The sequence below is a fragment of the Cydia fagiglandana genome, chromosome 3 (assembly GCF_963556715.1).
Source record: "Cydia fagiglandana chromosome 3, ilCydFagi1.1, whole genome shotgun sequence".
Lineage (NCBI taxonomy): Eukaryota > Metazoa > Arthropoda > Insecta > Lepidoptera > Tortricidae > Cydia > Cydia fagiglandana.
The window spans coordinates 4,382,716-4,409,501 of NC_085934.1; the positions used below are offsets into that span (position 1 = coordinate 4,382,716).

General features: G+C 37.4%; 2 protein-coding genes across 3 annotated transcripts in view; one reads left to right on the forward strand and one right to left on the reverse strand.

Annotated features, from left to right (window-relative positions):
* Positions 1–26,786, reverse strand: part of LOC134679907 (syndecan) — a 572,242-nt gene that overhangs the window by 438,292 nt on the left and 107,164 nt on the right. The window lies entirely within an intron of this gene.
* On the forward strand, positions 1,811–5,005 carry LOC134679904 (zinc finger BED domain-containing protein 4-like). Of its 2 annotated transcripts, none has more exons than XM_063538843.1 (3): positions 1,811–2,492; positions 2,955–3,383; positions 3,575–5,005. In XM_063538843.1, the coding sequence occupies exon 3, from the start codon at positions 3,770–3,772 to the stop codon at positions 4,916–4,918; it is 1,149 nt and encodes a 382-aa protein (XP_063394913.1). In that variant the 5' UTR covers positions 1,811–2,492; positions 2,955–3,383; positions 3,575–3,769; the 3' UTR covers positions 4,919–5,005. Both variants share the same exon structure in this region, with proteins under 2 accessions (XP_063394913.1, XP_063394914.1).

Genomic DNA, 26,786 nt, shown 5'->3' on the forward strand with positions numbered 1-26,786 from the left:
AACCTTTCATTAAAAAAAAAAAATTTGGTGGTGGTGACTAAAATTTATTTCAAAAAATCATTACTATCATTATCATTAGGTATATGTAAGAAGAAAAGGTATCGATATTAATCGATCTTAAAATTGTTTAATGAATCATTAACAGGAATCTCAATTTCCATACATTTCAAATGTTCGACACCAAACTTCGTAAAATCCGATTAAAAATTCCCCCCGCTCACACTTGGCCGATTTTATGAATAAACAAGAAGGTGATTAATCCGACCCAATTACAACGGGGTATAACCTCACCGCTTAATTATGTTTAGGAAATTAGGATCGCTTCTAGGAACTTCCTCTGTCATCCCTACTACGAGTTGCGATACAATGAGGAAAGGAAATGCCGCCAGCATTCTTGGTACAATGCCTCAAAGGCCTATTTTAAGGGGCCCACTGATTAACAGTCCGCCGCACGGTATCGGCCTGTCAGTTGTTCGGAACGGTCAAAATTTTGTTCTAGCTGACAGGCCGTTACCGTCCGGCGGACTATTAATGTGGGCCCCTTTAGATTTAAGCTAATTATTAATTTAGTGTAGTAGTACCACTGTATATATCTTTTATGTAGATAACTACGAGTACTAGGTATTATAAATGCAAAAGTAACTCTGTCTGTCTTTTACCGCTTCACGCTTAAACCGCTGAACCGATTATGATGAAATTTCGTATGGAGATAGTTAATGGCGTGGGAAAGGGCACATGTATCAAAACAAACAAAAATCTCTGTATTTGGCAGGCATTGACATGATTGCAAACAGCCAAAGCACAAGACACACATTTGCGGCAGAAAACCATAGGAATGTTTGGTGTTTGCATTTGCTTATGATACATTGAGAATATATACAATATCGCCTGCCATCGTAGGCATTAGATTTATGGTAACATTCCATTTCTAACCGCAGCTGCACTACCGGTACTGAACGCGTCGCTGTCAATGTCAATTTCCATAGTAAAATTGACAGTAGTGCAGCTGTCGTTGGAAATGGAATGTTACCCTTAGATGCCACCTTTAATCTAAAATCAAGGAAACAGTTGAGAATGCCTTTAGGCATTAAGTCCGCCATTTGTACATTTTATTTGTATTTTGTGCAATAAAGTTTCAATAAATATATAATCAATATTGAGGAAATACGATGCAAGGAGGAGGGGATGAGGAGCTAACGATGAAAACAGTCAGTAGTCAGTGGAGCAGATTTTTACAAATCCATTTTATTTTACAACCATCTTAAGTATAATCCCTTCGCCTCAAATTAATTACGAGTACGCTTTATATCATAATTTATACAATGTTTAAATCCGAGCCCTTCAGTTTTTATGAATAATCGAGCCAGTTGGGAACCCGATTAATACCCGGGTTCGTCATTACTCGCATTAGCGGATTGGATAGATGCTTTTATTAGAATCCGCAAAGTATTTAAAAATCGCTGATATGGAGTTAATTTTATTGATATTTTTACGCACGCCGCACAGGTTTAAAGCAACGCTATTCATATACCGGGTGTGGCCTGTAATATGAGCAAAAAATTTAACTGTAGGCTGTACTCCTCATACTGATCAACATTTGTTCAGCGACTTTTAAATATAACTTGTAGTTTGATTTTTAATACACTTTAAAGAGTTTAAAGGTTATTCAAAGACGCATTGTATTGCGAATTTTGTTATGTTTAAGGCTTGACAAGCAACGTCAATCCAGGGTTGGGCAGTATTTCAATTACATGTATTTGAAATACGTATTTGAAATACAAATTAGTATTTTGTATTTGTATTTCAAATACTACTTGGAAAAGTATTTTGTATTTGGTATTTCAAATACTGCACTCGCATGTATTTAGAATTTTGTATTTCAAATACTTCAAGCTTCAAAATACATTTCCACAAAATACTTACATTTCATTAAATTCGAACGTCATGGCAAGTTGGTAACCTTAGACCGTCGAAACATTTTCAACCGTGTGCCCGTGTGATAGCCCCTTTAGAACACAGTGGCATTGACAGCAGCAACACTGAGTGTAAGTGTCAACGTCAAGTGTCATAAGTGTCAAATCACTCTGGAATTTAGTTCGTTACGCCGGTTACGCGGTATTTCTGTTACTTTACTGTATTAAGTTTATAGTAGATTAAGTTTATGGCGTTGGGGATCGGCGATTATTACCTATTATATGATGAATTCAAATTCAAGTCTATCTTCTGCGAGGTCTGTGGCATCGATATCCAGAGAGGAACAAGGCAGTGGTGTTGACAACAATGACAATGTCGGTGGTTGTACCTCAACAATGACAACAACTTATCCACTCATTTTAACTGGTGGCAAATATTTCGAAGTGAAAGTGACGACGGACATCAATGCCCTCGGTGGTAGCAAAGATCCAGAAAAAGTTGAAGCAACTTGTATAAAATGTCAAACAGTTATTAAAGGTAGTCTTAAGGCTACCAGCAACTTTAAAGTACATTTGAAGGTAAGACAGTTAAGAAAAGAATTGAATAATTGAATTTTGTACATGTATCTTGTTCTTATCCCTATTTCCAAGGCCATCTCAAACTATTTTGGGGCCCTTGGGCATTGCGCACATAAGAATTGGGCCCTTTTGGAAAGGAAAGCAAGCGAATTAAACTAAAAATTCTTTGATCGGTATATAATTTAATAATTTATGATGAACTTAAGACTACATACCTACTATACTATATACCATGGTTTTGTCTGAATTATGTATAAACCACAAAAGGTATTTTATTTAGTGAAAACTAACATTAATGTTTTTAGGGTTTCATATTTACCTCAAAATTAAAAAAAAATGGAACCCTAATAGGATCACTTGTCTGTTGTTGGATATATTATTATTGTCACATGTTTTATATGAGCAAGATTTATGTAAACTTAAGAATTATTTACTTACATAATTTATATGATTTTATTTTAGCGTAAACATCCGGATGCTTTATTAGAATATGAGAAAGATAAAGAAAACACCCAGGGCAAAAGGCAAAAAAAACAGAAAACCCTCAATGAGAAAAGTCTAACACAAATGAAATTGAATATTTCAAGTTTCAAATCACAAAAAGAACATTCAGTGCAACAAAAGCTAGATAATAACATACTTAACTATGTTGTCAACAGTATGAAACCACTAAGTACTGTGGATGATCCTAACTTCGTAAAGATGTTTACTGACATATCTGAACAGCTTCAGGTTATGTCCAGAAGAACATTAGGGAGAAAAATTGATACAGCCCAAAAAACTGTTACAGATAAACTTATAAGCATTTTCAGTAAATTGGACTATGTGTCCACAACAGCAGACATATGGTCTACAAAAACCAGAAGCTTTCTTGGTGTAACAGCTCATTGGGTATGTATGTCCAGTATTTATATTTTATATTTATATAATGTGTAAATATCGTGTAAGTATGTTTAAATCAATTACATTACACCAAGATGTAATAATAATATAATCTATAAAAAGTCTATAGTCCCAAAGAGCAGTCTAAAAATATATATTTATTTTTTGTTATAACTTATGACTAAAATGTTTTATTTCAGATCAATGAGGCTACACTTGAACGTTTGAGCTGTGTCTTGTCATTCAATCGCTTTAAGGGTTCTCACACATACGATAAAATTGCTGAAATGCTGTTTGAAGTCCAGTCAGATTTTAGACTAGCACATGATCAAATGATATCTACAATTTTCCACATTATATTAACTGTGTGACCTATGTTAGATTGACAATTTGACATGTATCCTAATATTTATTTCTTATTTTTAGATACAATGGAATTGGACAATTTTAGCGCAAGTGACACTCTATATGAAGAGGTGCTTTTAGTTAATAATTCTGAAGAACTTGAAACAAGGGAATTGTATTTGCCACGACATCTGAGATGTGCCAGTCACACTCTAAGCCTTTTAGCCACAACAGACTTGAACAATTACATAAAAAATTCTCTCATTAGCAGAATACATTATTCTGCCACTGCTAAATGCACTTTTCTCTGGAACATGTCAAGAAAACCAAAGTCTGCGGAAATAATCAAGGAACATCTTGGGCATCAATTATTATACCCATGTCCAACAAGGTGGAATTCCCTCTATGATGCTATTCTCCATCTCATGAAAAGCAAAACTAAACTAAATAGTTTATTTGAACAGTTAGGCAAGGCAAACACATTTTCAGCAGTAGAACTTGAATATTTAGAAGAGTTTTTGGAGGTTTTGAAACCTATCGCGTCAGCTCTTGACTACCTTCAGGGTGATAATTGCTATTATGGTAAACTGTTACCCACGTTGATGACTATTAAAACCAAACTGGAAAGACTACAAAACAGTAATCTGCGCCATTTCTCTCGAGTTGTACCAAAACTACTAGAAAGTTTAGAAAAGAGGTTTGACAAATTTCTCCAATTGAGACCTGAAGCCAATGAAGCTATTTTGGCAGCTTGTTTCCATCCAGCGTATAAAATGCGATGGCTACCAGAAACCTGTTCAAACGAGGACAAGCAAAGGTTACAAAATCTTGCGATCACAACGTTGGAATCAGTTTCAGTGCTTCCAAGAAGTGGTAGTGGTAGTTCTAGCATTAGCAAGAATGATGACGATGATTTCATCATCTTCTCTGATTATACACGTGATAGGCCAGTCACATGTATGGAAGTAGAATTAGTGAGTTTTTTAAATGAGAAGGGGAAAGATCTCAGTGCCCTCGAACGCTACCCAAACATTAAAAAAATGTTTATTAAATTTAATACCAGCCTATGCTCTTCCGGTCCAGTTGAGAGACTGTTTTCATTGGCTGGATACATTCATTCGCCAACTAGACGGAACTTATCTGACAATACTTTTAGGAATTTAGTTTTTATGAAAGGCAATTCCTTCTTCAATTCATAATCATAAAAACATGAATGTTATGTTAAAAGTGTAAAAGTATTTTGTATTTTGTATTTCAAATACATAATTTTGAATACTGTATTTTGTATTTTGTATTTCAAATACCTGTCACCAAAGTATTTTGTATTTTGTAATTCAAATACATTTTTAAATGTATTTTATATTTCGTATTTGAAATACAATGAAGACAGTATTTTGCCCAACCCTGCGTCAATCACAATGAAATGGCGTGGCGATGGCGTCCATTGAAGATAATATTTATTTTGTATAAAAAATAGGGAGTCTAAATACTTCATAATTTTTAAAATGTGTTACCGTTTGAGGAGTACAATTTATGTTTTAATTATTTGCTCATGTTACAGGCCACACCCGGTATAGTATGAGGAAACTCACTCGTTTACTTAATTAGGATTGTTTTGTTTTTTATTTATTTGACATAACACTTACCTAACCAATAACAATCAAAATAAAAAACGAAAGCACTGGTAGACTTTGTTTTATAATAGACCTATGCAAAGGATTCTGATATACAAGTGAAATATAACAAGACACAACTTAACTTTTTGTTGTTATTAAATAAACTGTATATATTAGTGCAAAAGACAAAACAAATTATAACAGGTTAAATAGTACATTACTACAGAGGCCGGGACGAAAGGGGAAAGGCCGGCCGAAGACATATAGACTGAGGATAGGTCTGAGGTGGGGCGGGCGGGGGTCCCCTTTTTTTGGGGTTTGGGTTTTTTTTAGTTCGTGCTCTACTGACTTCGCACTTATCTTATAGGCTTGTGCTAAAGCCACCTTCTCCGACAAGAGCAAATAGCTTACCAGATTAACCAGTGGATCATGATTCATCTAGTAAGTAAGATCTGTGGTGAATTGGAAAGTGAGATTCATTACCCAGATTATATTTACACCCGATTGTTAATTCTAACTGCCCAATTAATAATAGCGTGATGATAAAACGATTGAATCGAGTTCAATCCCGTATATTGTTGGATTGGTTGGACATTTGATTTAAAATATTAAAGCATACGGAACGAAAATTTCCCAGGAAAATGTCAAAACAGAGATTTAAAAGTTTATGAAAAAGAAAAAATCATAAAAATCTTTATGGCTCCTCTACACGATGGGCCAACGCCGGCCACTCCAAGGGACGCATTTATGCGTTAGAGGGAGCAAGTGATATTGCTATCTCATTCTACCGCATGGCTGCGTCCCTTGGAGTGGCCGGCGTTGGCCCATCGTGTAGAGGAGCCATTACCAATATACCACCTCTCACCACGTATCGATTATTGTTATTACCGACCACAACTATACGATAACCTGAGGTCCTACTGCGAAAAATGGAATTCGAAATTTCTTTATCTGCCCATACGTAGGTCACGGCATAAGTCTTGTCGTACTGCACTTAAACATAACGCGGCGTCGATTTGTTTACTTTATTATAAAGTACCCTCTTTGTTTTGTCTAAGTACAAAATATAAACAATTACCTATTAACGCAATTTAATCGGTGATTTTTTAAATAAGTCGCTATGACGTCGTTTCCTACTATCGGTTATCGTGCTATCATTTTCTACAATTTTCGTCGCGGACTATCTGCTAAACAGTGTGAAGAGGAAATGAAGCAGGTATTTAGTGAGGATTGTCCGTCCTTAAGAACCATTGAGAGATGGTTCTTAAATTTTAAGCGTGGGTTATTTAATTTAGAAGACGATCCTCGTTCAGGCCGGCCGACAGAAGTCATAACTGAAAAAAACATTGAACGTGTGAGAGAAGCTATAACTAAAGATAGACGAATCACTTATAAGCAATTAGCAGAAAGTCTGAAGATTTCCGAACGAAGTATTGGAAGAATTATATCGAACCATTTAAATGTTAGAAAACTTTGTACCCTGTGGATACCCCACGAGTTGACCGACGCACAACGGGTGGCACGAGTAATTTGGTGCAAAAAAATGTTGAAAGATTTTGAATTGGGACAACACAGTGCTGTAAATTCAATTATTACAGGTGACGAAAGCTGGTTGTATTTTTTTGATATACCAACTAAATCACAGAACAAAGTGTGGGTCTTCGAAGATGAGGATCAGCCTACACAAGTGAAGAAATCACGTTCAGTTGGAAAAAGAATGATCGTGTCTTTTTTTCGTAAGACGGGCTTAGTGGCCAATGTCGTGCTAGATAAACAGAAAACAGTCACAGCTCGTTGGTATACTGAAGTTTGTTTGCCACAATTATTTACAGCGTTGAAAAATCTCAGACCAAGATCCCCTTTGCGCTCGTGGTATCTTCATATCGACAACGCTCCAGCGCATCGTGCTCAGTTAACTCAACAGACTTTTGAAGAATCTGGAATTCGAGTATTGGACCATCCACCTTATAGTCCGGACTTGGCACCATGCGACTTTGGTTTTTTTCCGTTTGCAAAATCACAACTAAAAGGACGTAAATTCACTTCGGAGGAGGAATTAATCGCAGCCTGGGAAACATTATGTGATTCCATTGATAAAGAAAAATGGGAGCATTGGTTTGATGACTGGTTCTTGCGTATGGGAAAGTGTATTGAGTGCGGTGGAAATTATTTCGAAAAACAATAAATACTTTTGTCATACGACAAGACTTATGCCGTGACCTACGTATAAGTTTTTTCGAAACCCTCTCTGCGTTGCGACGACGCTGAGTGGCCACGACATTGCGCGCCCGGCGGTGCGGCGGCAACCATAGGTTGGAGCGAGACACAGAGATCGGACCTTTCGTTTCCACCTATGGTTGCCGCCGCGAAAATCCGCCGTCGGAAATAACGGTAAGTACCCGACACCGTTTCCAACCAAAATGGTACTTATTGTCGGTTGTCAATTAGGCGCTATTTCCTTAAAGCTTCAATTTGAAATCAACCTTATCGACAACCTACAACGTGGTACGTTTCAATTGAAAACGTCACATATTTTAATGATCCCGAATTAAAGCGGCAAAGAGCACGTCGCTCGATATTTGAATATCGGCGAGGGATATTGCATTCCTGGGAGCCTGCCGCAATTATGAGCTGTATCACACAGTCTACTGACAGTAAGGGCGTCTAGCGTCTTTCGAGCGTCGGCGTCTGGTCAGCGCTATGGAAAATGACGTCGCTGCGCAGTTGCGTCGACGTTGCGTCGAGCAGCGGCCATAGAGTTGTAGACGCCGACGCTCGAAAGACGCTAGATGTGGGCCCTAAGAATGCTACATGACCGTTAACCCAGTGTCAAATTCTACTGGTAACCATGGTAACTCCAGGTTTAACCGTTAACCCCAGGTTAATGGAATGGTGCAAGTGGGCCTAAATAAGTTTTCACAGAATACAAAAATATACATTTGGGAGTAATGGAGATTATTAGTCGAACATACTGTCATGTCTCTTTTTTAAACCAGTGGTTGACTGGTTAATAATGCCTTTTCGCATTAAGTCCGTCATTTGTTGTACATTTTTCTTTGTTTGTGCAAAAAAGTTTTCATAATGTGTCCATGCGATTTTGCAGCTCGCTGGACAAGAGGTTTTGTGCTACACTTAGTCCTCACTGTAGCCCCATTGTGTATTGGGGACTTCACTAAAGGGGCCCACTGATTAACAGTCCGCCGGACGGTATCGGCCTGTCAGTTGTTCGGAACTGTCAAGATTTTGTTCTACCTGACAGGCCGATACCGTCCGGTGGACTGTCAAGCAGTGGGCCTCTTAACACGTTTGAAAATCTCTATGCGTCACATATGCGGATTTAGTCACATTTTCATTCACCGACCAACATCGAATGATAAGAACGAGTAAATACATATATAGAAATAAAAAAAAAAGTAAACTTACGTACTGTTTCTCAAAGCCGCACTGCGTCAATTGACCTCAGACTCTATGGGCATACCATTCTACTCGACCGACCTCAGAATCGTTCGTCCCATCGCTTAACAAGTGCATCGCCTAATGACCACAGTGTAATTGAGAGTCACACAAAACCACCACCAAAAAGCCGCTCCCATACAGTCGAAGTAACGTTCTCATTTTAAAACAAGTTGCTTAAATTACCTAAAACTCTGCATGAGCACTTACGTTACATACTTATATGTAGTATCTATGTCTGGTACATCGTTGTTAAAAAATGGTCTACGATATATGTACCTATAATATGATATTTCATTTGTTACAGAACAAGTCACAATCATGCTTTATATGACATCAGAACATTTTGAAACTACTTAAAACAAATTACTTTAACTAAATGAGGGTACTGAAATAAAATAAAACAATAAAGCTTGCACGTGCCAACCCAATCGTAAAATGAACTCCACAATTCATCTTCGAGTTTATCTTTCAAACTGCCAGTCAAAATGACGACAGAAAATCCGTCAGAATCGATAATCTGAACGGAAAGGGTGTCAGTTAACGGCCGAAGTTGGAACTGCCATTTGCAACACCAGTTACCTGGCTGACATCTGTACTGGGGCTTAATTGCAAGTCAAAATGTTTATTTGGCTTTATTAGCACAATTCAGTAAGTCACCTTGCTGTCATCTCTATTGACAATGACTTAAGATGACATGTATTACTGGGACCGCGTCGTGCACCAGTACGTTTACCTTATCCTCTAGCCGTCCATACGTCAAACCTTGCCAAGCAAAATGAAATTTTGATTTTGTCTACACAAAGTTCAAATTAGAATGGGACAGGAGACCTTTTTATAGGTCTCTGGGCGGCTAGAGGTTATACGAGTACTTGCACATATTCAGAATATTTCTTTACGTCTTATAAATATTAGAAAAGGTAAAAAAAGCTCCCAAGATCTCATACAATATAGTAAAATACCCATGAGACGGGCCGACGCTATATTTATTAACAAATACAATTACTATACGCGTGTGTGTGTGTGTGCTACACGTGTGTGCCTACACGTGCATGTCAGAATGTGTAGACGGTAAGTACAGTCGACGTCAAATATATGTTTACATTTTTCGCCTTATTACAAAGGAGTAAGGTGCAAAAGTGTAAACATATATCTTTGACGTCGACGGTATTTACTTGCGTCAATTATTTATTACGAGGTTTATTTATATTATTGTTTGTACCTGAAATAGTTGTATGTCTTGAAATGTGTGAAGCGAATGATGGAATCAAACAGATAAATTTAGATAATATTTGGTATATATGGAGTTAGTTTGTGGCCCGGGGAAGGACATATAAGCATCAACATCATTCCATTCCAAGCAGATGAAGTTCGCAGGCAGGAGAAGAAACTAATAATTTGACTATCTTTTAATAACAAATAATTTCAAATTTTGAAGCAAATGGAGCAAAATAGGCACATTTTACGGTAAGTACCTAAACATTAATATGTTAAGGAGTTCGACTGATATCGGTGGCGGTGGAGCGATTACCATGCACGTCGGTCCCCTGCCTTTTCCTCAACAGCCTAATAAAACATGACGTTGAGTTTTAATTTACTTGATCTATGTACGTTCTCCTTGGTCTCCCTCTCCGTTCCGTTGCCTCAACTCTCCCTTCAATTTACTATCAACTGTATATTTTACACTATTTGATCCAGGCTAAGCCCGGTTCGCGTGACCAGGCCCCGTGACCGGTAATAATTTCGGTATCGATCGGGTTTCCGGTTTCGCCGCGGCGCCTCCCTGATGTCAATTTGATTGAGATGTTTACAAACCAGCGCCTACTATTTTATCAGCTTTTGTTAATGTCTACTTTTGTGATTCCCTACTAAGAAACTATTTTTAGTATTTTTCACCACATCAGCTCGTAACTTTGTAGTGTGACAAAGTAATTTGAAACGTCGAAACGTATTGAGCTGAAACGTCGGCATTTGTAAAAATGACAGCGTTTTACACAAAAATAAAACGCTAATTAAATAACTTACCCTATTCGGAACCTAATAATAATATTGAGAATGGCAACCCTGTTGTCGGTCGTATTGTCCTTTTCTAGCATATACGTCCCTCTCTCTCCCACACTCCCACCACACAGCAGTTTGCTTTTTGGCGGTTGTCGCAAAAACAAATTTCCAACTCATTGTCTCAAAATTACACCAGGCAGGATTAAAACTTTAGGTTCCGAATAGGGTAAGTTATTTAATTAGCGTTTTATTTTTGTGTAAAACGCTGTCATTAAACAACTGTACCGCTATTCGGAACCTAATAATAATATTGAGACGTGTTTGTTATCGCCTGGTGGTGGGAAGACGCCAAGCCAATGTGATTATACATGTACTTATTATGTATATGTAATATTATTATATTATGAGTGTTTAATTAATTATGCAGTACACCCTTTATTTTAACACCTGTGAGGAGAGAGGTATTTAGTAAAGCATACAATTTGATATTCCATTATATTATGATTATGATACTAACTTAACATTTTGTATACGTACTTAATGTACTTATAAATGTTCAAAAAGAATAAGTGAGTCACCACAAGGGTGCTATACTTAATTACTTAAATGTAGGTATGTGAAAACTAGGTAAAAGAAGATGTGATAAGTCAGTCTACTCTTCAAAGAGCATACAACATCTGTTATAAGGAGTAATGTAATTCAAGTATGAAAAGATAAAAATAATAACGTACTAGAGTAGTTTTTATTTATAAGTCGCAATTCTTATCAAATTTGATAATAATTATCTATAATAGTAAAGTAAGCAGTTGCAGGAATATAACAAGGACAGGACCTTTCTTATTTCCAGAATCCCTCGGGATTAGGTAGACGAATATTTTAATTATTCGTTATATCACTATCACCACAAACAGAGTTAATAAAATTAGGTACTTATTCAAATGTCATAGGGAATCACTAAATTTATTTAATGACTGTAAGCCATATACTTGGTTATAGGTTATAGTTATAGCTATAAAATGCATTTAACCCTTTTATATGCTTTACTAACGAGAACGCAAGTCACTGTAAATACATAAATAAACCTTACTTAAAAGTGTGAAGGTTAGGTACTATGAGAGCTTAAGCCACAACACTCATTGTTCACTGCGCTGTGGCACTAGTTATGACGCTTTGTGGTGTTCTTGTGTAGAATTGCCACAGAACTTTATCAATAATATTTGCAGAGTCATTCTAATTAAATTCATGTTTAGCTATCATAACCTTAATTTTACTCAATAATTTGTATATATGTAGTAAGAGTAGTTTCTTAGTGGTTTACTTTATCTGGTGCCTACTGGTAGACATAAGCCTTAAAACTTTATTGGTTCTGACCGCTAAAGTGGCTTAATTTCTGTAAACTATTCATAGACATTGCTTAATTCTGAATATTCAGTTTTCTCTATTCAGTGTGTAAATTATAAGGAATCAGATACTTAATTCGAAACCCTAGCTCATCGCATAGGTGCTTTTAACCGAAATACAAATTTATGTGCTTATTTCGTGATTTTACATTATTTGCTGTGGGAAACCAGGGGGTTCCCGACCATTTGCCGGGCGCCTGTGGCCCCAAAGCCACAGCGCAGAGGCCCTTTAAGAGGGACCTATTTTATCCAATGCTAGAATCAACACTTTGTCGAATCTATTAGATATTTAGGTATACTTATCCTCCTTATGAACTAAGGATAATTGTTACTTGTTTATATTTCAATAATAGCAAGATTGTAAATTATTTTATATTCTGAAATATAATATTACTTAATTTGGGCCAGTGTACTTTTGTATACTATATCTCTGGCCTACTACCTACTATATAGGTTAGTCTAATAACATCCCGCCTCCTGGGAGGCAATATACAGAGTTCTTGGATATATATTCACGATATCGCTAAGTGTGTGGATCTAGTTTTCCGACACTTGACTGCATGAAATTATTGTGTACATTTTTTACAGGTCTCGAGCAAGAAGGGTACCTATATATAGGTTGAGGTCCTTAACTTGTGGATTTGGTAATAGGAGCAAGACACAGACGGGGTGTAAATTAATTGATCCACCATGTTTCAAGAGATTCATGTGCATTGATGCCTTCAAGTTACACTGTACAGACAGACTATATAACTCTTTTGCAGAGTTTTGCCAACATATTATAATATAATATAAATGACTGCATTTGTTTGGGTGTACTTGTTCCACGACAAAAACATATTTATATATATTACAATGTATTTTTGAAAAGTACTCGCCTTTCAAAATAGCTTCGCCTTTTCGCAAGGCTTGCTGCTGTTTCACATTGTGCAAAGCAAACAGTATCGCAATGCTATAATTTTGTATAAATTGAGAACTAGAGGGTCATGCCCTAGACGTGACCGCCCAGAAGTTATACTAGAATCGTTCGTGCAAACCATTAAGTCACTGTTTATTAAAAACCTTATGACTGGGTACATTACATTCCACGGTGGGTACATTTGTTAAACGTATAGTATCAAACTATGACGAATAATGTTAAGTGAATTAAGTGATAACAATATTTGGTCCGTGCATAGAAGCACGTGCCTTTGAGATTAGTGCATGGGTAGTTTAAAATAAACTTAATCTGTGCATAGGAGCACTTACGATCAAGGTGGTTCGAATCCTCAAGGTTCACAAGGCAGACATAAGGGTGTAAAATAAATCATTCATAAACGCCCCGTTAGGTCAGTTTTGTACATTTTTATTTCCAACATGCTTGTGCAGCACATGACAATTTTCCTATACCATGCCAGTCAGGGATATAATAATTAAATAGGTACCTAACCTTGGTTATGTCGTGTACCTACATAGGTAGGTACTCGTAAAAATGTTAACTGAAAGACTAGTGCTCTCGAGGCAAATATAATTTATATTAATTTCTAGTCTGTCATAGCAGGCATAGACTTCAAAGGTTTTTAGATATTCATAGGGCCGCTAAACGGAACCCTTTGTACACCTTGAGCAGGCTGTTTGTGCTCTTGTAATTTTATTTTCACACCATCAGTGATATTAAACATAGCTTATTTCAGAATTGAACCGTAAGCTATGTTGTGTCGTGAGCTTAAGTGAGCCTGATTTAATTAGAGTCCACAGATTATCTGGACCTTGGAGGATTGACCACACCTTATTCTAAATATCAATATTCTGTCTGGGCTTATGGTCGAATTTAGGTGACTAAATCTCTTAGTATTATCTATGCCACCAACGTTATGAGGCTTAGCGTCTCTAGACCACAATTTTATATTAGGGTGCAAAGATTTTTTCATCTTTAAAATAAAAATGAGTCGAGATAGGCCTGGAATCTTAGGTTATTTCATATCTATTATATTATAATTTTAGAAATGTTAATTATTCCAATTTTGAGTTTAGCCAATAGGGTGTCCGGGACCCTTAAAATAGATTGGTAAACAAAAATGAAACCTCGAATAACGTAACCTATTTCGACTGATTTTTACCCAGAACATTATTTTGTTAGAACCCTTTTCACTTGTCCTTTGTCCAAAAGGAGGTATTTACATATTCATCTTTGTTATATTTTTATGATTGTGGCCTACTCGCTCGCCTGTGTTATGACCATATCATTTAATTTCTGACATGCCTTGCGCAGGCTTATATAGGTTGTAATATCATGATCAGTAACTTGACATCAATTTGTGAATGAATCAAAGATTCTTTGGCACACCTTACGCAGGTGGAAACATGGCAGCCTTGCGCAGGCTTAAATAGGTACACAACATATTGGTATCATCACAAATAACTTGACGTTAGTTTGTGACTGAATAAAAGATTCTCTTAGGCACACCTTACGCAGGTGGAACCATAACAGACATAGCTTAAGAATATCATTCAAATGAAGTTTATGTTTATGGGTAATATTCCCTTAGTTGCGAGTTCTTCGCTCGACAAGGGGAAAGGATTTACTTTAATAGGCACTTTTAGAAAGTGTCATTCACGGTGACGAGATTTGCCATGACTAAACTTTAACTCTACAGTTAGCGAATATAATTTGAAATTATGAAGCAAACCATGCGTCTTCGTCAATGAATCAATCTAAACATTCCCATATTGTTAATGCCCTTTCAAGTCACAGGCTTCCGATTTTATTTAAAACGTTTACAAGTGTAGGTACTATTTATGTAGGTAGGTAGGTAGGCTTAAAGAACCGTCTTGTATGTACCTATAGTTACATATAGAATGAATAATCAAGTTATTCAAATCCAAAATAATACAAGCACATATAGCAACTACATGCAAGAGTTCTTTTAAGCTGTTAGTACCTGTTATTTATTTAAAGAGATACCTATCTACCTACATTTTAACCATTTTTTTTTTTTTTTTCAAAATCTAAGATCTAGTTGGAGAGATGTAAATTGATAAGGAGTGAGATACTTAAGGATTTCCATGTCATTCTTGCGCAGAGCCATGCTAATATATCTCTTTATCTAGTCAGACTTAAGTTTACGTACTGCCGAAGTACTCACTTTCCACAAAAATAAATGCAATTCTTGCGATGTAGGTTTGTTCGTTACCTTGTGTCCCTCAGAGCGGAAATAGAAGCCCCGCGAAGCGGGGCTTCGTCGACTCCTAAGCGGGTACACGTTATTTATCAGCAAGTTTATTACCAAAAATGCAATATTATATTTAACCCGGAACGGGATAAACCGACAAGTTGCTGATAGATACTTGGACAGATAAACCCTACACGTCTATAAGCTTCTACCTTAATACGTAGGTTCTACGTAACACGTATTAACTATCCGATCCTTTCGTATTCGAAAACACAAATCACTTGAAAACTGAAGGGTATGCCTCCACACATCACCATTTAAGTGTTATACCTAATTTCAACAGTTATTATAGACACACAAAGATTTAAAGTAATTAAGTAATAAGACTCTGAAGAGACTTAATGTAGGTATAATATTAATTAAATTCTAATGGTGACAAGTGCACGCTTTACCAGCTCGATGTGTTTTCTACCATTATGTGTTTTAGTATTTTCATTAGCATAGCCACGGTGCGCGCAGGCAGCCTTTGAAAACTTACACATTACTATTCCGGATCGTTTTTATTTGCTAGATAGTTTAACGGACACTAAATTTAATTATTTATTTCGAACGGCAAAAGCCGTTAGAAACTGTTTTTCAATATAGTCAGCTAAACTGGGGTACAATTCAAAAACTCACCAGCAGTTTAGCTTCACGACCTTCCAGATGGAAAAACAGCAAGCCAATGTTGGAAATTTGTTTTTGCGACAACCGCCAAAAAGCAAACTGCTGTGTGGTGGGAGTGTGGGAGAGAGAGGGACGTATATGCTAGAAAAGGACAATACGACCGACAACAGGGTTGCCATTCTCAATATTATTATTAGGTTCCGAATAGCGGTACAGTTGTTTAATATGAACTTATATCGCGGTAGACCCGTTTGTGTAATTAAATATGTGTACAAAACGCGAGTTTAAAATGTTATAAAGTAATTTGATACAATTCTTGAGTTGTTTCCTAATGTAGGTCGGTGGAATTGACTATTTATATGTTTAATAACGTTCATTTGGATTTGATTTGATTTGGTTTGATGTTTTATAGTTAGTATTTTCTTCGCGTTGGTGAAAATTTAAAAAAAATAAATTTTATAAGTTTAAAAAAATTGGTGTGATTAAACTTATAACAAACGATTTTTAAGTATTTTTTTTAACTAGTAGTAAGGGCTACAGAGCAGACTATGCTATTAAACTTAGAACAAATTTAAAAGTGGAAAAAATAATGCTTTTGGTGATACTTGAACTTACGGTCTCTGGATAAATATAATATTAAACTAATACAGCGTCACTTGCACCATTCCAATAACCCGTGGTTAACGCGTTAAATCTGGAGTTATCATGGTTACTAGTACAATTTTACACTGAGTTAAAAGTTTAACCGCTTAACCCCGTGTTAGTGGGATGGTGCAAGTGACCCTAACACATTTTAAATGAAACATAAAATAAGACGGGTAAAGGTACCTTATGGCGGTTGGCGCTTACGCTATTATTAACGCCGCTCCAATATTATTTCAGCGCTATGCGACGTAAGCGGCAGCCGCCATAAGGTACCTTTTGCAATGGAACGTCACAAATGGAATCTTGACAATGCACGAGTGCAGTGACACTGTGATTTTTTATGACCAACACTTTACATTTACGGTTCACTTCATATCAGGCAGCAAAACTAGGTTAACTATGCCCACAGACGTCGTAACATTTTTCATAATGTGAGAAAACCAGCTGAAGTGTGACCATAACATCAAGAACAATCCTTCCAAAAGCAAAAAAGCGCTGGTGGCCTAGCGATAAGAGCGTGTGACTTTCAATCAGGAGGTCGCGGGTTCAAACCCCGGTTCGTACCAATGAGTTTTTCGGAACTTATGTACGGAATATCATTTGATATTTGCCAGTCGCTTTTCGGTGAAGGAAAACATCGTGAGGAAACCGGACTAATCCCAATAAGTCCTAGTTTCCCCTCTGGGTTGGAAAGTCAGATGGCAGTCGCTTTCGTAAAAACTAGTGCCTACGTCAAATTATGGGATTAGTTGTCAAGCGGACCCCAGGCTCTCATGAGCCGTGGCGAAATGCCGGGATAACGCGAGGAAGAAGAAGAACATCAAGAACAATCCTGGGTAATCGAAGATCTGACTCATAGGAGACATTTTGAAGTAATGACTCGACCGCTTAAGGCGAGTGAATCTTTTAAAAACCTTTTAGGGCCGGTACATATGGACTGCAACTCGACTGCAACTTGTATGGGAACTGCACGCCGACGCGATGTTGCAATTGAGTGCAGTCGGCGTACAGTTCACATACAAATTGCAGTCGGGTTGCAGTCCGTCTGTATCGGCCTTTAAGGTCCAGACGGAGTTTGACTGCGGGATAAGTGTTGCTGACCACTCACACACACCTCCACATACACATTACACACACACACACACACACATCACGTTGGGGCCTATTTACACATTAATTAGAGTTTATTGCAAGTTCATACATTTGGCACTAAGCTCAACTGTTGCAAGTAGCAAACGGGCAAAACACACCCACACAGGCGTTGAAACGAGCTGCATGACATTTGCAATGACAAAGTGAAGCAATGTCATCACTATAGTCAAATTTCTTTTCAAATTTAACTAAAACGGCAGAGTTAAAACGGCAAAGTTAACTAAAACGGACTAAATGGGGTTGGCCGATCGAAGTATTTTACAGATGGCGCCAGCATTGGTTTTATCTGTCAATCCTACGCTACGAATAGTGTCAAACTTTTTTTTATGCCCTGGATACTAGCAACTGCTGTGGCGCTGTAGCGTCAGTAACTGGCAGGAAGTTGCGCAGGATCGGAACAGGTGGCACGCTCTCGTTTCGGAGGCCAAGATTCTCTTTGGATCGCTGAGCCAAAATAGTTAGTTAGTTAGTTGGATACTAGCCCTTTCGCATCAATGAGAATAGGAGCGGCGCACGATCATTAAAACTCAATAAGACAATGCACTCTAATCCAATTAGTGTAAACATCTATATTGCGTGTTTAATGGCGTATGCTGTCCTTATCTAAAACAGCGTATGTGAATGCTCATTCAGTGGTTCAGAGAAAAGGGAGCTCAGAGGGCCTACCGCGGACCACTTTCCACGTGTTGCCTCCTTGGCATACTTACTTACGAATATACAAGTGCGGCAGAGAGGCAACCCGTCGAACGTTGTTCGCGGTAGGCCCTCTGTATTGAAGGCGCTTAATGTTGTATTTGTATAATAGCTTTGTCGATAAATGTCTTAAGGCTTCGTTCCCTTAACAAATATTTTTAGGGTTCTTACCCAAAGAGTAAGAACGGGACCCTATTACTAAGACTCCACTGTCCGTCTGTCTGTCTGTCACCAGGCTGTATCTTATGAACCGGGATAAGTAGACAGTTGATTTTTTACAGATGATGTATTTCTGTTGCCGCTATAACAACAAAGACTAAAAAACCGGCCAAGTGCGAGTCGGACTCACGTTCCAAGGGTTCCGTACATTACACAATCTTTAACAATGTATTTTTATATGTGAAACGTGAGTGAAACGTCTTTAAAAAATCCGTAGGGGTCGGATCAAAAACTCAGTAATTAAGTCCGACTCACGCTTGACTGTAGATTTCTAATAGGTTTTCCTGTTATCTATAGGTATAGGCCTATTTTATGTACTTTTTTCAAAATTTTAGACCCAGTAGTTTCGGAGATAAAGGGGGGGGAATGGTCATTTTTTGCCTATTTTCTTGAATTACTTCTAAACTGTTTATACAAAAATAATAAAAAAAATATATTTGAGATTCTTACAATAAGCTCTTTCATTTGATATGTAACACGATATAGTTTGAAAAACTTAATTTTCTCAATTACCCCCCAAAAGTGGCCCCCATGTTTAAAATTCATTTGTTTACGTTTCAGGTCCGTCTTTGGGTCACAATCTTACATATATGTACCAAATTTCAACTTAATTGTCCAGTAGTTCCGGAGAAAATCGGCTGTGACAGACGGACAGACAGACAGACGCACGAGTGATCCTATAAGGGTTCCGTTTTTTCCTTTTGAGGTACGGAACCCTAAAAACAGAATAAATTAAATATTTAAGTGGGGCTCCCATACAACAAAGGTGATTTTTTGCCATTTTTGTTGCATAATGGTACGAAACCCTTCGTGCGCGAGTCCGATTTGCACTTGGCCGATTTTTTGAAATAGTTACGTCTTTGTCTATTTCAAAATGAATCAGTGTGGACACTGTGGAATTATTAAAAAGAAAGTTTTATGACGTTTCGGTTTTAAGATGTTTATATAGGTGCCCCTATGCCCCTTCAGTTATGTTGAAGAAAAGTTTAATGTAGTAAATAGACTATCTATCAATAAAGGATTATCTTACCCGATTACGTCTAGTATATTACGTTACCATTCGAAAAGGCACTGTTAAAACGGCATTTACCTGAAAAATAAAAATAAACATAAATTAGACTCATTGACTACACGCCTGAAAAAACTGAAAAGTTTAAAAGTGAAGCGCCATTTCAGAAAAATACAGTGACTATAATATTTAAATGATCAAAAACAGTCGTTAATTATAATAATTAAATTAAAAAAGCTAATCAACACCCACAATATCAGTCAATTAAATTAAATTGATAAATCAAATTATTATTCACAACATAATTGCCTAAATCATTTAAATCTCTCGACACACATTGCTAATTATTTGTTTTCGGTAGGTATCATTAATGTTGTCCTAATTGACGTATTATTTATAATCATCAATAAGTTTTTGGCAAAAAAATATTTTTGGTACAAGCTTTTATCGCTGACTGTACTTTTCTTACGACAGACAACTAATACTCATCGAGACAATTCTAAAAACCACTAACACAATTAGGTTGCGTTGTTTCATCACAGAGTTCCTATGGCCACCTCCTGTCTCCATCATCAGATCAGCTCGATGGTACCATAATATTGCATTGTCATGCGATCTATACATGCATGCAAAATTTCAGCTCAATCGGAAACCGGGAAGTGGAGCAAATTTAACTTGCAAGATTTGATTACAGACAGACAGACAACGGTCAGGTGAAACTAAATAAAAGCTTGTAAAAATATAAATTATTTATATCAACCGCGTTCCGTTATCTGGTGTAATCTGGACCCGAACGGTGTACAGTCAGCAGCAGAAGTTGCTAAGCGGGCCAGGTGTTCAAAATGATCTTGACGCGACTTTATTGTTAAGAGAATAAGAGCGTGTCAAGGTAATTTTGAACACCGCGCCCGCTTAGCAATTTCTGCTGCTGGCTGTACCTTTACATTTACAGTTGGCACAGAATAAATAATAGTACTAGGTACAGAAGCCTCACTCTCTAACAAAACGCGTCTGTTACGATCAGATATAGCCGCTAGGTGACGACAGCGCCACGCGCGGCTTAGGGCCACCCCACATTTAGCGTCTTTCGAGAGTTTCGAGCGTCGGCGTCTACAACTCTATGGCCGCTGCTCGACGCAACTGCGCAGCGACGTCATTTTCCATAGCGCTGACCAGACGCCGACGCTCGAAAGACGCTAAATGTGGGGTGGCCCTTAGGGAACGGATGTACTTTTAGCTACCTGTGGCAAAGCGAAGAAATCGCGAAGTGAGCCGCGCCTGGTGTTGGCAGCGTATGACGCTCATCTAAATCCGGACATCACACTTCATTTTCTTGTTTGGTTTGTGTGGGGAATATTTGCGGTTGCCCAATATTTACGTTCCTGTGACGTTTTTGTTGTGGACGAAGCGATAAGACAAAATGATTCTAAAAGTCCTAACACACCTCTGTCACGGAAAAATCAATATCTTACTGCGAATTTGCGGAAGGTCTGATGAACGACGATAATGACTCATTATCAGACATCGCAAATTTTATAGCATTTTCGGTGCAGCGGAGTGGTGTTAACGGAATTGGTATAAACAATTTCAACCCTAATGATTAATTAGCGTTAATAGCTCTAATATTAACCTTAATATGCCATTTCAGTTGGAATTATCTATACCAATTCCGTTAATACCACTCCGCTGCACGAAAAATGCTATAGAATTTACGATGTCTGCTCATTATGTCCCTCGTACCTTAGATAAACCCTGAAAACAAAAACTCTTTTTTTGAGAAGTCGTCTAAAAAGCGACCCATCCACTCCTGTTATGAAATTGTATAATTTACATTTCTTAAGAATTGGCTATCGCAAAATGCACATCATTGATTTGGCCCACGTGACAAAATGGGGGGTTACTTCCGAGATTTTGTCAGATTTCCGTTATTTCGTCGTTCGAAATTCGAACATCTGCAATTTGGAATGTGAGCCGTCATGCGGGTGACAGCGGCATGGGGTGGTGGGTGCAAGCACGTGCGGTGACATATCCACCATTTGTTTTTTTTTTCACCAGCTTCAATATTTCGAAGGAGGCTCTTTGTCGGGATCTTTGTGTTGCTGCTGTCACTCGGACGCCATGTCACCGAAGTGTCAAAACTGAAATTGAACTTTATGCATATGCACGTAGGTCTATGTTGCTCTGTGGCCTGTGACGGATTAAGCCGTCTTTGGCGTTGTACCTACGGTGCGGATATGTATATCCGTCATTGACCTCCAAAAAGATAATTTGGCGGGATCTTAGTTTTTTAATTCTTCCCCTTTTTTCTCGAGATGACTTCACAGCTGATCTAATTGCCAGGTCAGTCAATCTGTCATCCTGGAGAAATCCAGAAAACTTTTTACGAGACAGAGTAGGTATTATAGTACAAGCACACAATAAAATTAGTAAATAATTTGTATATTTTTTATGGTAACTCGTGTATTTTCTTTTCGACATTTGGAGGCGTGGGATTGCTGATGAATAACATGGAAATGATGGCATACTATTATTTAAGGTTATACACGACTCAACAGGGTAATTCTTTATGAATTTATGTAGTTTCACTGCTGTCGATTGTCCTTGACATTGTTTACCCCCACTTGTGTACACTCACACCCAACTATATCGATCCGAAACTGAGTAACCCCTGACATTTTGTTCCAATATCGACCCAATACTTGGTACACTTAAACTCATTTGTGACGTCTCATGAGTAAAGGTACCTTATGGCGGATGGCGCTTAAGCTATTATTAACGCCGCTCCAATACTATTGCGGTGCTATGCGACGGTCGAACGTCACATTTTACTGTTCAAGTCACTTGCTTTTAGTCACTCGCGCGACAAACCATGCATTAAATTCTAGGAATAAATATCATTATTCAGATTCTTAATAGTTAGGTATTCTTGAAGTTTGATCTTAAACTCATTAATTGGACTTTTGTCCCACAAAGAACCATTTAAATCAGCAATTGAATAGTCATTCTGATCCCATCCAACTCGCTTCTGAACAATTTGAATTGAAATCGACCTTAAGCCCGATTCTGTTTTAACAAGTTTATAAGGTTTATGATCTTATTTTGATACGACTTTATTATCTGTTATCTCACGAGCCCTCATAAGTGCGAGTGAAATGCTTTACTTATACTATACCTATAAGTCCCAACTCCCACCGTAAATTCAGGCTTGTGTTGTGGGATACTGTTATAACACTTATAACAAACGATTTAAATATAACATACTTATCATTAGTTTTTCAAACACCCATAACTCAGGAACGAATATAACAAATATTTGTGATAAACACACAAATAAATGCCCTTACCAGGATTCGAACCCCGTACCTCCCGCTCCTACAGAATAGGCCTCCTAAAGCGTCCAAGCGGGCCAACCACAAAGTCAGAATGGCCGGGCACAGATTAGAAATGTATAACAGGCCAGATGGGGCTAAACTTAGTTCGGTTATGTTGGCAGTACGTGACTTTGCTTCTCTTGTTCTTGTCACTAGCCGAGGGCGTAGTCTCTTAGAAACTATGTAAGTTGAAAAGTATATCAAATGTGTAGTCTAATTAAATTAAAAAAAATGGTACGTAAAGAACACACGCGAAGAGGAATTAAATATCGGAATTTCGTTATCTGCCTATTCTGCCTATCTTTGTAAAATATTCAAGCGATAGAAGAGTAGATATTAGAAGTTCGCGGTAGGCCTTCTGATCTGTAGTGTCTTCCTGGACTGGTTTTATACACAAAATCTGTATCGGGACCGAAATTTCCAATTCTCGCCATTCAAAATCATTACCGAGAGGATTTGGTATACAACCGGCAAGCGACGGGAATCAGAACTACCATCGATTTATTGGAATGAAAACAGGACACACATGTAATCAATGAAACGTTTTGGCAACCGGTGCGTCTAGGCAACGCTGCAGTATTAAAACGACGTATGTCCACTAGTTGTGGAACTATATCTGTCGTTTTGATAACACGGCCGCGCCTTACGCCTGTCCATATGACGCACATACGACGTTTTCAAGAGTTGTGGAACGATTTCAGTCGTTTTGGATTAATATGACGATTGGGAGTTATGGTATGGACGTTATGGTTGTTTGCTGGCCTTGAATTTAATGGAGTTTCTATTAGTTATATTTGTTATGGACTATTTTGGGTTCGGACTTGGTGGTATGAATGAAGATGTCGTCAAAGGAACGTAGGGAATAGTTATACACGGCTTGATTCGGAAAATGAATTAGATCTCTACTAGACCTCAACAAGTTACGATATGGATAATTTAAAGATATTTGTAAGATAGATATGTCAAATTTGACGTTTCCGCGATTCTGGAGGTCCTCTTGAACGATTTTGACAAGTTATGACTTAGATATCCAAGTCACATCTAGTCGATATCTAATGTAAATCTAGTTGATCTCCATATCGTCTCTAGATCTTGTGATTATCTCGTTTCCCGAATACGCGTGAATGTCAACGTAAAAGATATGTGTACCTACATACTTATTTTGACTTATTACAAAGGAGTAAGGTGCAAAATTGTAAACATTTTAGACGTTAACTGTGCCATACAACGTTCCTACGTTTATTCATCGACAATTGGTTTTATTGGCATTTGGCAACGTGACATGGCACGTATATACTTACAAAATATTTTTTTATGATTAAGAAATATTTAATGTCAATAATTAGAAATATTTATCTATTAGACATAGTTTAAAAACGTTTTGTGCATGATTGGAACCCATAATAGATAGATCAAAACTAGGTATTATATTCAAAGTAAACTTTATTATCGTTTTGTACCCCAATTAGAACCTCTAGGGCTTTATATTATTATCGTTATATTATTATCATATTATGTCGTTCAAATAACTTATCGTTGGGTGACAAGCAAAAGTCATTAACTAACACCATTGAAATTATTGGACAATAAACCGTGTTACAAGTGTGTATAAAGTGCATTGTTACTTTAACTTTTTGATAGTACTTTGTGACTTTTGCTTTGCTTGTCACCCGACGTTATGAACTACACCTAAATAACGTGCAAAGATAATAAATTAAATACCCATTATAACGTTCATAAAACTCTATACAAATGGATTTATGTAGAAGCCAGTTTCTAAACCTAACCCTGAATTGATGTTACCTTGAAGAGTCTTAATTCCAGCCGGAATTACCTACCCTTTGAGGAAAACAATCCATGTTTTAATTATTTACTCGGGCAGGAGACAGACACACCTGGTATACATAATTAGACTTAATTAGTACCGTAAAATGGGGTGAGTAGGGTCAAAACTGAAATTCAAACCTCGATATCATTTTATTTTTACATATGAAAACTGAATTGTGTATATAATAAGTGTTCCGGACTTTTGTATTCTTGTTTTTATTTTATTTTGGGTAGTTCCATTTCATAACTTTGACGATAAAGAGGAAAACCCACCTCACCCCGTAGTGCCTCGTATTTGGGGTGAGAGGGGTTTTCAAACAAGGTGATTTTGGAAGATTGTTGGATCGTTTTTTTTTTATTATGCGTATTACTATAGCTCAATTTTAAATTGGAATACATTATTTTTGTAGCAGTAGCCTTAAAATCCCTTCTCACCCCCCTCTCAAACCTTCTCTCCCCATTCATAACCCACCTCTCCCCGCGAAACCTACTCACCCTGTATTACGGTACTACAGTTAGAAGTACATATAGCATTTCATAAGAACACTTGACCAGCACAACTAAAAATACAATGAAAACAAATCATAAAGCCTTACATTAGCGCGAGAGACCGAACATGAAAAAGTAGGCCATTTAACATTACTGCCTGAAAAAATATTTTTCAACTCAAGGGCCATTCTAGCATGCAATGCGAAAAACAGACGAAAATGTGCGTTCGAGTTACAGACATAGTACCTGAATAGATCGCCCAAGCGCACCAAATATTTCGTGTGCCAGTAGAGCAACTTTGGCTAATTCGAACGTAAACTATCATCAGAATAATATTTGAATCATGTTATTAGGGTTTCGTAGCCAAATGGCAAAAAACGGAACCTTATGGATTCGTCATGTCTGTCTGTCCGTCCGTATGTCACAGCCACTTTTTTTTTAGTTATCGTGCGTCTCGCTCGCGCCAATAAATATACAGACAATTACGAGCGAAATGAACTATAACTAAATAACATGATTCAAATATTATCCGGAGTCAGTGTGCAGTGTAGGTTCGAACTAGCCTGTTTGTTACAATAACAATTGTTATTGACAAACAACATTGTGTGTGTCTAGTATCGAAATATTTAAAATAATATAATGCAACCTCTATTTATTTACATGTCTGCGCCTTTCCCACATTCACTTGGCAACGCTCCCGGAACTACAGAATACGAGGGTGCAATTTTTTTTCTGCGCTTATTCCCGTCCCTATTCCAAACGCTGTACGTCTATTATCCTTCATCAACGTGTTATGTTAACTTTGCCTGGCTGGTGGTGAGATTTTTTTGCGTTCTTTTCCCCTTATCAAGTGCACCGCATTACTAGAAAATGCCTTTTAGAAATGTCTTCGTTGCTTACTAAATATTTTTGGGCGCGCTTTTTTGGCGCTAAATATCTGTGTCGGACAGTTTTGCTTTTTTTGATATTTTTGTTTTATAAGGCGCTAGAGCCCTTCAAAAACGGCAAAAATGTCCTAATTGACTTTGCCGCAATGAGAGGCGTAGTATTCAAAACTGATATTAATTAGCCAAAAAAGCAAAACGGTCCGACACAGATAATTTCATAATCATTAGATTTCCAAATTTGGTTACGATTGGTTAAGTTTTGGAGGAAGAAACAGTCGAGTACGAAACCTCGATTATTGAGATTGTTCGCAGGATTTTTCGCCTTCTCCTTATCGCACTAGTTTTAGGAGCCGCTTCCGTTAGCGAGACGGGTATATTTACCTAAAATATTTAAATCTCAGCTCCTGTTTCGTCTTAATGTAAGGTTTTGCTTATTTTAAGTTGCCTGACCAAAAATTGTTTGTCTTTTAAATTACTACATTTTATT